At 38.9% G+C, this 12,820-nt stretch overlaps 1 protein-coding gene across 7 annotated transcripts in view; it reads left to right on the top strand.

Moving 5' to 3' along the window:
- Positions 1-12,820, top strand: part of TTC13 (tetratricopeptide repeat domain 13) — a 91,248-nt gene that overhangs the window by 11,128 nt on the left and 67,300 nt on the right. For 6 of the 7 annotated variants that reach the window (XR_004909868.2, XM_036069072.2, XM_036069071.2 and 3 more), the window contains exons 2-4: positions 4,236-4,330; positions 8,026-8,101; positions 11,444-11,514. Coding sequence is in view for 6 of the 7 variants with exons in the window: in XM_036069072.2 (XP_035924965.1) it covers positions 4,236-4,330; positions 8,026-8,101; positions 11,444-11,514 (242 nt within the window). In the remaining variant the exon portion in view is untranslated. Of the gene's footprint in view, positions 1-4,235; positions 4,331-5,295; positions 5,385-8,025; positions 8,102-11,443; positions 11,515-12,820 lie in introns of those variants that run through there. The other variant, XM_036069073.2, reaches the window with a different exon arrangement.

The following is a 12,820-nucleotide window of genomic DNA, read 5'->3' as shown; positions in this document are numbered from 1 at the left end:
TTAGATTGAAGAACAAATTTAACCTTCTGTTCCAGACAACTCTGGGTATAGCTGTAACAAACTGTTTTTCTCTCACAGATCCTACCAAACCAGCAAGAGACACTAATGCCAGAATTTAATACAGTTGTGGGGGTGGGGGTGGGAAGAAAGCTATAAAATAGTTATAAAAATCCTAAGTAAAATATTAATAAGCTGAAGCCAGCAATCAATTAAAGTAATGATGTGCCTTGGCCAATTAGAATTTATTTTAGAAGTACAAAGATGGCTCAACTTTTTAAAAAAATTGAATTAATTACCTTAATAGGTCAAAGGAGAAAAATCATATGATTATCATAAAGAAATTTCCAAAAACACTTGATAAAGTTCAGCCAGCTTTCCTGATTTAAAATTTTTGATAAAACAAAGAATAGGAGAATCCTTCCTTTATATGGTAAAATACATCAATGTTAACCCATAGCCATATAGAGCATCTTCCCACTGGATGCTTATAAATGTTAAATGAAAAATCTTATCATCAAAACTTGAGGAAATTCTGGATCATTCAATGAAGTATTAATGTCAGGAATAAGCAGGAGTACTAGTATTGAGCACTTTTTTGGAGGTTTTATCTAGTAAAATAAGATGCTAAATGAGTATAAATATTAAAAAGACCTTGATAATTACATGTAGATGATACAATTATCCACTGAATAAATGGAAGCATTAATAGAGCATTAGGAATTCAGTAATGTGGGTAGATAAAATATTGAGCTCTAGCCAGTTAAGACAGAAGATTTACAATATGCTGTCTTTCTGTCTGGACCACTCTGCCTGTCCTACCAGCTGTCCATGGGCCTTCCCCTTTTAAATCTGAAACTTCCCTCAGGTCTCCCTTCACTCTCTCCAGCACAGATCCAGAACGAGACTGCCTGGGCTCAAACCCCACCTCCACTGCTTTGCTAGAGGGTAGCCATGGGCAGATTACTTAGCCTCTTTGGCTTAGTTTCCTTGTTTTTAAAATGGGGATCAGAAGTGTGCCTCTACCCTGTGAACTCTATCAGTATGCTCTGATGCTGTTATTCACGTACTCAGGAAACTGTCCCTGAGTACTGTTTCTCCTGACTATGCTCTAGTCATAAGTTCTTTAAGCTGCTGTGACTTGACATTTCTGTGTGATTTTGATTACTGTTGGTTTCCCTCACTGAACTATAATCTTTTTTTAAAACATATTTTTTCTTAAGATTTTATTTTCATTTGTGAGAGAGAGAGAGCGAGAGAGAGCACAAGCAGGGGGAGCGGCAGGCAGAGGGAGAAGCAGGCTCCCTGTTGAGCAAGCAGCCCAATGCAGGACTCGATCCGAGGGCCCTGGGATCATGACCTGAGCTGAAGGCAGGCGCTTAACTGACTAGCCACCCAGGCGTCCCTGAACTATAATCTTCGTATAGAAGGACAGGGGTCATTTTTGGTGTCGAAGACCACTGAGCAGTGAATGGAACGTTGTAGATGCTCAACAAATACGTACTGAATCAGTGGTCATCCACCAATTTTTTTTTAATCACAACAAATTTGAATGTGTAAATTATATAGAAAAATTGTAAAGTTTTGCATAGGTTAATAAAAGTTGAATAAATAGACTAAATTTTGTAAAGAAGTACTCCTCCACTCAATCTACAGTTTTAACAATTCTAATAAAAATCATAGAGTGGGGGCCCCTGGGTGGCTCAGTTGGTTAAGCGGCTGACTCGATCTCAGCTCAGGTCTTGATCTCAGAGTTGTGAATTCAAGCCCCACGTTGGGCTCCACGTTGGGCTCCACGCTGGGCATGGAGGCTACTTAAAAAACAAAAAAACCCAAAAAGTCATAGAGGGACTTTTTTGTTTTGTGACCTTAACAAAATGAAGTTTATCTGAAGTATGTTGATCCAAATAGCCAAGAAACTTCTGAAAAAAAAAAATGATGAGACTTTGCTTTACATTAAAATGTATGCATTTATTAAAAGGGTACAGTATTGAAATAATGTGATATTATTGAAGTCAATAAGCAGATCATTATAAGGGATTAGTCTAGAAACAACAGCAAAATACAGGTATATTGTAGAGAATTAAAATTTTAAAGATATTAAAAATCTTACCTAATCTCACTAAGTTTGAATTTAAATAATGCAGAGGAAAATTTAGTCATATGGGGAAGTGTTTATATTGTTACATTAAAAGGGCAGGTTACAAAACAGTGTATCTCCTTCCATTCTCACAACCTAATGATAACAATAGTAGCAAACATCTTTAAGCTCCTTCTTTATGCCAGAAACAGTACCAAATACTTTACTTCTATCTCTCCTTGTTTAAATTGTCTTGTTTAAATCAAGCACTCCCATGAAGTAGATACTCTCATTGGCCCTGTTTTATAAATGAAGAAACCAAAGATTGATGAGGCTAAGTCAGTGGCCAAGAGCTAGTAAGTAGTGGCAGACAACAGGAATTCAAACCCAAGCCGTCTGATTTCAGCATTGTCACTCTTAATTACATTAATTACACCAAAATTTTCACATTGGTTCTCAATGTGTGGTAGTATTCTAAATGACTTTTATTTATGTTTTGTGATTTTTCTATATTTTCTAGAATGAACATGAGTTACTCCTGTCATTTTTAAAATATCAGTGTCCATGTGGATGGGACAGTCATCTGTCAGAGCTATTGTCATTGGGTGTAAATAATCTCAAAGATTCCTTAAAAAAAAAAAAAAAGTCTAGAAATGGACCCCGGTGACTGTAATGTAAAGGTGGTGTTCAAATTGATAATTTAATAAGTGGCCTTGAGATAACTAGAAAATAGACATTTTCCTCTCTATCTTAGGCCAAAAGGTGTAAACAGTGATAAGACATATGATATATATATGCCACACCTTTGAATATTTCCAAATATAGGCAAGCATTTTAGATATCACTTAGAGTGAAGTCTCTCAATTTTGAAATTCTGTTAGTGAGCTAAAGTATAAATGTAGGTTTATTATTATAGGAGTAAAGGGTTGTACTAATTCATGATGATTGTAGTACTACCTTTTTTAAGGCTGAATTATATTCTACTGTATGTATATGCCATGATGTATCTATCATCTGTTGAGCTCTTTCTACTGTTTGGTTATTGTAGATGGTGCTTCTATGACGATTCATATACACGTCCTTGTTTGAGTCCCTGTTTTTAGTTCTCTGGGTATATACGTGGGAATGGAATAGTGGGACTGTATGGTAATTCTATGTTCAACTTTCTGATGAGCCAGTAAACTGATTTCCACAGCGGCCACACCTCTTTGTATCCTCATCAGCAGTGCACAAGGGGCTCTAATTTCTCTACATCCTTGCCAATACTTGTGATTTCCCATTTTTGAAAAAAATATAGCCATCCTTGTGGTAATGAAGTGGTATCTCATTATGGTTTGATTTGCGGTCCCTAATTAACAATGATGTAGAACATCTTTTCATGTACTCAGCGGCTGTTTGTGGATCTTCTTTGGAGAATTGCCTATTCCAGTCCTTTGCCCATTTTAAAAAAAAAGATTTTTATTCATTTGAGAGAGAGAGAAAGAGAGCACAAACAAAGGGAAAGGCAGAGGGAGTTGGAGAAACAGACTCCCCTCTGAGCTGGGAGCTCAGTCCCAGGACCTAGAGATCATGACCCAAGCCGAAGGCAGACGCTTAACCATCTGAGCCACCCAGGCACCCCTCCTTTACCCATTTTTTAATCTGATTGTCTTTTTCTTGTTGAAATCAGGAGATATTTATATATTCTGGATACTAGACCCTTAGTACGTACCTTCTTTTTTTTTTTTAAGATTTTATTTTTAAGTGATCTCTATACCCAACGTGGTGCTTGAACCTAGAAGCCCGAGATCAAGAGTCGCACGTTCCAGCCAACTGAGCCAGCCAGGCGCCCCTGTACTTATCTTTTAACATTAGCTCTCCCTGGCTTGACTTTGGTCTCCCGTTTGTGATTTTTTTTTAATCTCTGGTAAATGCTGCCAGGTAGGAGATGTCTAACAAAGTTATCTTAACAACTACTGTGTTAATGACTGGTTGTGAGGATATTTGGAAACCACAGAATGTTACACAGCTATAAAGTGGAAGATAGGATGCCCCTTTTAGTGCTTTTTGCTTTGTCCTTAGTTGGTTTTGTGGATTTTTCACATTATAATTCGTAGTTAGACACCTGAGAGCCATGAATTTAAGGTGAGGAGAATAACCAGGAATGTTTACTTTGCAGAGTCATCCTTTCTGAACTTCCACGACTCAGACTGCGAGCCCAAAGGACCACCACCCTGTGACTCATTGCTTTCCCTCAACACTGAAAAGATTCTGGTATGCATCTTCCATACGTGCTTTCTGTTTTTGTAATCTAGAGCCACGATGGTACTGCTTTCAAAAGAAGGAGGTCACCTCTGTTTATCAAGTAGGCTTTGATTCCAGTTGGTTCTACTTGCATAAGATAAAGATAGGTCATCTGGTATTTAGTCACATTGAATTATTATGACTTATGAATTGGATGGTTGATCATTCTAGATCTCGTCCATTTTACTTTTTAAGTTCCAGTGAATAAAGGGGGAGATCATGGCTGACCCTTATTTCTAGAAACCTCATGTATTTGAAGGTATAATGTATCTTATTTTTCCAGCCTTTGCCGGTGTGGGTATCTTTTATGTTTCTAATTATCGATACCAGCCAAACTGTATGGGAGACCTCTCCACTCCAGGGCTGAGTACCTGGCGCTGGGTAACGTCTGTCTCTGCCTATCCATGTTAGCACATACGCGCCTCCAGTCTCACAGCCTCTGTGAAGCTGAGTGGCTCTTTCAGTGCCCAAGGTTAACATATTTTTTTTCTCCAGGCTTTTTCCTTTAACATCCATGTAGATATTGTTTGCTTCTTTCATTTAAAATTTCCCGTTAGGATAGTCTTTCTTCTCCCGACAAAGCTTTGCCTTTGCATGTAAGAACTACTAAAAATAGGTAGAAATTGCAAACTAGGAAATGATCAACAGATTTTACCTAATTCACTGCATAGCAATCAACCTGATATATGGAAAAACTTGAATTAGACTGGTCTCAAACCAGAATGGGCTATCTTGTAAAGTAGTGAGTTGGCCATCACTAAAAACATTTAAGTAGAAATTGGGTGATCCCCACCTTGGATAGGCGATTAGATTCTTAGAATTATTAGGGACAGGAATTCAAATATTTTCTACGTGTTGCATTTCTAGTTTAAGATGGCACTAGCTAGTAACCTATGGGAGAAAGCTCATCAATCTTGGCCTTTCATTTTCCCTAGGTTGAAAATATGGGAGTCCGACTATTCATTTCTTCATTAATTCTCCAGATATTTATTTTGCACCTATTATGTGCCAGGCGTTGTGCTAAGTAAGTACTGGGAATACCACAGTGAGCCAGCTAGCCTCAGTCCCTACGCTCGTGACTCCTAGTCACTGACCCGATAATTATACAAATAAATGTAGAAGTATAGCAAAAGGTCAACATGATCTCCGTTAAATTAAGGGGAGCAGGTAGAACAGCTTTCAGGAATTGAAACGTAAGCAGGGACCTGACGGACGGGTTGGAGTTAGTAGACCAGAGAAGTGGGGCTGTGTGCATAAACTTCCTTGATCAGAGCTTCTCACTGCTGTCCACAGAGGATATTGATAGATGCGGTATTAGAAGTGGGAAAGATTCTTTCTGATCAGGAAATTAATTTGTTCATACTATACTTTCCTTCTCACTTCTCTCAGGTTTTATTTTTAATAAAATAAAAACACTTAGCTCAGATATGGTCTTCAGTATACTCTTGATGTTGTTTGGTAAATGATTTCTTTTTATGGGATTTCATTTGTATTCTTTTCCCATATCTTTCTGCACAAAGGTTTGGCAAATGGGAGACTCTCATTGCATACTGGATTTTTTAAGCACTAAAAGCATTATTCATAGACTCCCTTTCTGGGCCCTAAGCAATTTATTAAGCAGATAAATCTTTTGCATCTGTGTGCTGATCTGTGACCATCTGATAAAGAGGAAAGTCTCGTGTCTGGTCATACCCGGATGTCCTACTGTGATGTCTTCACATATTGTTAAATCTGCCGCTTCTTAAAAGCTGTCTCTCGAGGATCCCGCCAAGACTTCCCATAGCTGTGTGGAAGCTCCAGCTATGGAGCAAAATGAGAAGGAGCTGATAAAGTTTCTCTCTAGTCATCAGGGTTTTACTGGAAGAAATTGAGTGTTAAACATTCCCATAGTAGTAGAATTTTCAGATGTTTCCTTTTGTCTGGAGTCCTGAATGGAATGAAGTTGAGCATTCATCTCAACATGGGATGCCCTTCTGGTCTATAGCTTTTAACTTGTGTTCTAACCCCAGAGGTAGCTTATTCTTGACCTGCTTTATTTATTTATTTTTAAATTTAAATTCAATTAATTAACATATAGTATATTATTAGTTTGAGAGGTAGAGTTTAGTGATTCATCAGTTGCATATAGTTCATCATGTGTCCAGTTACCCTGTTCCCTCCCACCCCCCTCCCCTCCAGCAACCCTCAGTTTGTTTCCTACAGTTAAGAGTCTCTTATGGTTTACCTCCCTCTCTGATTTCATCTTGACCTGTTTTATAGGCAAACTAAATACTGTGCTGTATCTGAACATCAATCTAGATTTTGAAAGTATAGGGAGTATAAGTGGAAATGCCTTGTTACTGTTATTTGAGTCCGTGAAGCCCAAGGGGCCACAGTTCATTACTGCTAATGAACACCAATTGTTAGCTGAATAGCACATATAGTAGTTGGAAGAGCGTCTCAGGTAAATTATTTGGCCTATATATATGCCTTTAGGCGTCTGTGCTATGCATTTTTTAAAAAAGGAACTCAGTTAATTGGGATGTCACTGGGTTCTAATCCTGTGGTTTTGCCAAAAGCCACAAATCTTTAGTCTCTCACTGTCTTAGTTTTTGCTGTCTCTGGGTATGTACAAGTTTTAGTCATGTCTTAGGAGAATCTGGTGTGAAGTAATCACTTTAATGTGTACCCTGTAACTAAGCGTATCACAGGTTAGCATCAACAGCTGAATCTTCTGGTGAAGTCACAGCTGTGGTATCAGACATGATTTGTCTCCAAAACACTACAGAGCCGTCATTACATACAGTAGACCAGTACTGCCTATAAAATCACTGCAGTTACTAAGCTAACTTATTTACTTTGTTTTCCCCTGGTTTCCGCTCTTGTTTTAGCTTTCCTGCCAAATGTGCATATGTGTGTATAATTTCTTCGTAGGCAGATCTACTGCCTTCAGTAGGAGGGAGATGTTCATCATCTGCTGTGCTTTTTTCACTAGAATGGCTTGTTTCTCGGTCAGATTTTGTTGGTCCTTTGGTGGCATCATCTCTGTACAACTTGTAGCTCTTATTTCTAAAATATTTTTAGTTTAAAAAACAACATTCTGTCATCCAGCCTCATTGGAGGACTGATGGCTAGAATGTGATCTTCGCAACATGATCGAGGTCATTGAATAGTTTCTGAAAACCTGGAGGGAGCATGAAGCAGCCAGCAGGATGAATCCCTATGGACGTGAAAAGAAACTTGTTCTTAGAAACAGAACCACTGGGGCGCCTGGGCTTCTTAGTCGGTTAAGCTCCTGACTCTTGGTTTCAGCTCAGGTCAGGATCTCAGGGTCATAGGATTGAGCCCTGTTTCGGGCTCTGCACTCAGCACAGTCTGCTTAAGTTTCCCTGTCCACCCCCCCTCCGCCACACTTCCCCCAACTCGTGCTCTCTTTTTCCCGCTCTCAGATAAATGAATAAATCAAGAAAAGAAAGAAACAGATCCACTAATGATAGGGGAGGAGACAAATCAGTCACACCACAAGCTATGTGTGTGAAGTACACAATTGGTATTTATTAAAGTGAATATTTTCTTCCATATAAATCAAATGGAGCTTTAAATTTTTTTAAAATACAGGTCTTCATTATAAGCTTTGTCTTCACTTGTGATAAGCTAAAACGTATGTTTGTTTGTTTCTGTTTCAGAGCCAGGCCAAGTCTATTGCGGAACAAAAGAGATTCCCGTTTGCTACGGATAACGACAGCACAAACGAAGAGCTAGGTGAGATTTGAATCTGGGGGAGGAGGTATTCCTGGGGCATTTGCCTAGACTTTATGATTCAGTGCCGAGCAGGTAGGCAGGGTGGTGAGGGAGAGAACACAGACACTGGCTCTGCCAATATGAGCGGTGTGATCTGGGGCGGGGCATTCAACCCTTGTGCGGGTCTGTGCGTTAACATGTCAATATAATATGAAATAGAGAAAATACAAGGTCTGGAGAGAATGATCTGTAAGAACCTCTGTTTCTCTGGAAATTAACAATTATGGTAACGAGTCCTTCGGAGTGCTTATCATTCATTAAAGGTAATTTGTGCTGTCATCGAATAGGAACAACACAGAAGTGAAAGCAGAGGAGACTCACACCTACTGTAATCTTCTGTGTAATATAATAGCTAGGTATAAGTTGATTTTACCGTGAGGCCCATCAGTTCTTGTTGGGTCTAAGAATGTGGGTGTGGAAAGGTTGAGTTCATTCAGATCTGCAGAGGGGTCCTGCAGTTTGGTTTGTTGGGGGCCTATTTTCAAATAGGCTGGTTCAGCCAGGGTCTGATATGCTCATTGTCGAGTCAGCTTGCTGTTGAAGGAATGGAAAGAAAATTGAATACAGGCCTGAACAGGGCAGCTGGACAGACTTCACAGAAGCATATGCTCCTGCCTGGTGCCTGGTGGCCTGAAGCGCCTTCGGAAATTCTTTTCTATCTAATTTGTATATAATTATTTTATCCTTTCTGTGGCCATGTGCATTTTATATTAAGATGGAATACCTCGGGGCGCCTGGCTGATTTAGTTGGTAGGTCTCGCGACTCCTGATCTTGGGGTCATGAGTTCAAGCCCCACACTGGGCCTAGAGATTACTTAAAAAAACAAGAAACAAAAAACTGAGCACTTCTTGTATTGGCTCCTTTGCTCTGTTAGTGCAGCTAATTAAGAGCTGACTATTTTGAAAGTATTAATCACTTTTTGGTGATATTCTTTGAGTAGGCTTTGAGAATTACCTGTTAAGAAATCAGATTTGGTCTTTTCTGAGGTCCTTGGGTTCTGGTCAGCCCCATATTCATTTATTAAGTCAGAAATTAAGGGCCCAGGATGTGCCAGGCCTGTTCTGTGCTCTAAGACTAATCCTACTAGACCTCTAGGCCCTGAGCTGGCTTAGGATTCTTCACATCACAGTATTTTTCCCTTGGAAGAGCAGCTTCTGTCAACACAGGCGTTGCCAGGAGATGTGGAATTGCTGGATAGTAATGATTTCTGTGGGAATTCCAGTGTTTTCTCTATGTCTTTGGACTGCCACAACAAAATTTAGATCCTAATAGTTATTTATAGTTTTGCAAGATTTGGATTTTTTTTTTAATGGATACTTTTGGGTTTTTCTCGAAAAAGTGTTTACTTTTAGATAGAAAGATTTGAAAGCTGCATTTGATTTTATTTAAGTGGAGTTCAACAGCCTAGCCATGGAGAACAATTTAAACATGTTCCTAAGTACAGTAATATTTATCCCCTAAAACTGTATTCGTTTTTATGGGTCACTTATTCATTTGCTCATTCAATAGATATTTACTGGTTATGGGGAGAGAGATAGGAAATTCTAAAACATTAGATCTGAAAGGAAAGTTAGAAGATGTTCTACAGGCTTGTTAAGCAAGACCCAGAAGTAGTGAGAAGTGGCTGATCACACCGCTGGTGGGTGGCAGGGCCAGAACCGAGCCCAGATCTTGGCTTTCTGATATGTCGCCATCTTCCTGCCTTCAAAGAAGGACGCGTTTACATTTCCATCCCTGTTCATGTAATCATCCAGAAATTCAGACCATTTTTGCAGTCCAGCCCAGTACACAGCAGTTTCGGTACAGCCTTGATTTATTTCAGGGGAGTGTGTTAGGGTGGGTCCCAGAGCAGGCAGCCTGGGTTCTTTGTCTCACCCCACATTGTCTTCGGACAGTTTGTTCAACTGCACTATGCTTCATCTCTTTGTCTTTGAATGGGGATAATAACTGTACCTGTCTCATCGTGATCAAGGAGTAAATGAGTTAGTACGTGGAAGTGTACAGAGTGCCACGCACATACCTGTCACTGTTGTTTTTACTGCTAATATTCCTGGCCCCCCACCAAAGGTGTCTCTGCTTATCTTGTTATCTGATGCATCTGAATGGTATCCCTTCTTATTATTTCAAATATGAGGTTGACCTTAATTTATCTTTTCAAAGAAATTATGACAAAAACAGCCCTCTTTATCTTGAAGAATGCCCCCAAAGCTGTTGTCTTATTACGACGTTCAGTGCTCTTGAAGTTTACTTTTCTCAGGTTAGTTACGGGGACACTCTAAGTCTCTTTCTGCATTGAATGTTTTTACTACTTTTAACTCTCAGCAAATTTCAGCTCTTCACGCCAGTAAAAGTTTTAGTTGTCTGTCTCCTTGAACACCTCTTAGGTTCTAGGATTGGAGCATTGCGATAAAGCTTTCTTGCGAAGAAGTGTGATCAAAATAGTATTGTGTTGAGTGAGGAATACAATTTTTTCAGGGATATTTGGGGATTTAGGGAGTTAGGGCAAATTTTATAGATGAAATGTAATCTAGACTATCAATAATGTAATAATGTAATAGAGATGAAATGCAATCTAGACTATCAATAATTTATTGCATTTTGGACAGGTGAAAAAATTCAGTCCACATATTGCCGTGTATTAAGAGGTTGTCATGGCTCTTATTACAAAATACCAATTACTGACACAATTTGATTAGAAACTGTGTATTCATCTTTAGTGTATATATTGGGAAGTGTTTTGACTGTATTTTGAACAGAAGAGGTAGGAAAAAGACCACTGTTGCGTTGCGCTGGTGTGAATTAAACATTCTCTTAGTATGTATTAATTTGAGCCTCTGCTTTTGTTCTTACTCGGTAACTGGCAGTTAAGTTCAGCACCCCCCAGGGATTGAGATCTGTGATGCTATTTGGGTATTTCTCATAAGTTTCACAGTAAAATCACATTGCCATGTTACGTGGGCTTTATTCAGGCTCATTACTAGCTCTTCTGATGTATTGATAGGAAACATCATAAAGGTTATTTGTATTTGAAAGTGAGCGATGGGCCTAGAAAAAGATAATTACTTCTTGTAGATGATGTTTTATAGATGGCTTTAATAATTTAAATCTTGAGAGCACTGGAAGACTGATAGCAGGTGCCGAGTGGTGGAAGAATTCAAGTACATCTTACTAACTTCCAGGTTTTCTTTAATTGCTTCTGGTCCTTGGAGTTGCCTATTAGGACTCAGCAAAGAATTTAGTTACTGATTCTGCTCAGAGATCCTTCATTCTTTCCTGTAATATTTATGTATTTTGTTTCATAGCTATTGCTTATGTGTTGATTGGCAGTGGACTCTATGATGAAGCGATAAGACATTTTTCGACAATGCTTCAGGTAATTTTTCCTTTTAATTATGAAATTTCAAGTTGATAGTCATGACAAAAATATGGACTTATGTGTAGCTAAAGTACTGCAAGAATACATTGCTTTTAGGATCATATGAGAAGGTAAAGGAAATCAGCCCCACCTGAACATTTTCTTGGTGCAGGCCTTGAAACAATGCTCTCATTTAATCTTTGCAGTATTAACTTTATTTTAAATAGGAAAATGAGATCAAAGGAGGTAAAGCAATTTGCTCACAGTCTCCCCACCATCAGCTGGAAGACATTGGACACAAATGCAGTTTAAAAGAAAAAAAACGAAAACTAGCTTAGTTCACTTTCCTCTTTACCGTGCTATCTCCCATAAGATGTGGATGCTGGAAATTCTTGGACGTCCATATGTTTACTTTCCGTGCTGGAGCTGATCTGCATGGTTCCACTCATGGATTTGTTTCTCACCGCAAAGTGTAATTGTGGGACTCTTCAGTGGAAGTAGTGAACCTTTTCTGATTGATGGCTGCATTAAAATCTGGTTAAGATAAAAGGCTTGAACAAATGTCGAGGAGTTGCAAGGGAGACATGTAATGCAGCCTAACATTGTTGGCCTTATATCCCTTATCTTTTTTTTTTTTTAAGATTTTATTTATTTATTTGACAGAGAGAGAAACAGCGAGAGAGGGAACACAAGCAGGGGGAGTGGGAGAGGGAGAAGCAGGCTTCCTGCGGAGCATGGAGCCCGATGTAGGGCTCGATCCCAGGACCGTGGGATCATGACCTGAGCCAAAGGCAGACGCTTAACGACTGAGCCACCCTTATCTTTATTTAACTGTGTTCTTGTGGTGCTGACCATTATCGATAGATTGTCGATGTGGCTGTGCAGTAGACTACAGTAAAGAAATGTGGTCTTTAGAGTTGAAGATACCCATGTTCTAATCCCCTTTGAGGCTTGCTAACAAGTTATTTTATTTCCTGGCTCCTGGAGATAATAACCATAACCTCCAAAATTATTCTTGTTAGGTTTAAATGAAATATTCTAGGAAGTCCTTAGTACCCAGTGCCTGGCATAGTGAGTGCTCTGTTAATTTTAGCTCCTCAAAGCACCATTCTAGCATATTCCTATTCATAGAACAAACAGATAATTTCCAATCCAGCAGGTAAACTTTGTTTTAAAATACTAACTTTGAAATTCTTGCTCTACTTTTTTTTTTCTTCTTTAAGCATAAAATTAATTATATTGACAATTCTGTCTTCATTCTCAAAAAAAATCATGGAGATCGTTTTAGTGATTACTTTGAAGTCCTCAGATCCGAACAGTTGTG

Source organism: Halichoerus grypus, chromosome 7 (assembly GCF_964656455.1).
Source record: "Halichoerus grypus chromosome 7, mHalGry1.hap1.1, whole genome shotgun sequence".
Lineage (NCBI taxonomy): Eukaryota > Metazoa > Chordata > Mammalia > Carnivora > Phocidae > Halichoerus > Halichoerus grypus.
Note: the sequence above shows the minus strand (reverse complement) of the source record. Positions and strands in the feature narration are given on the sequence as shown.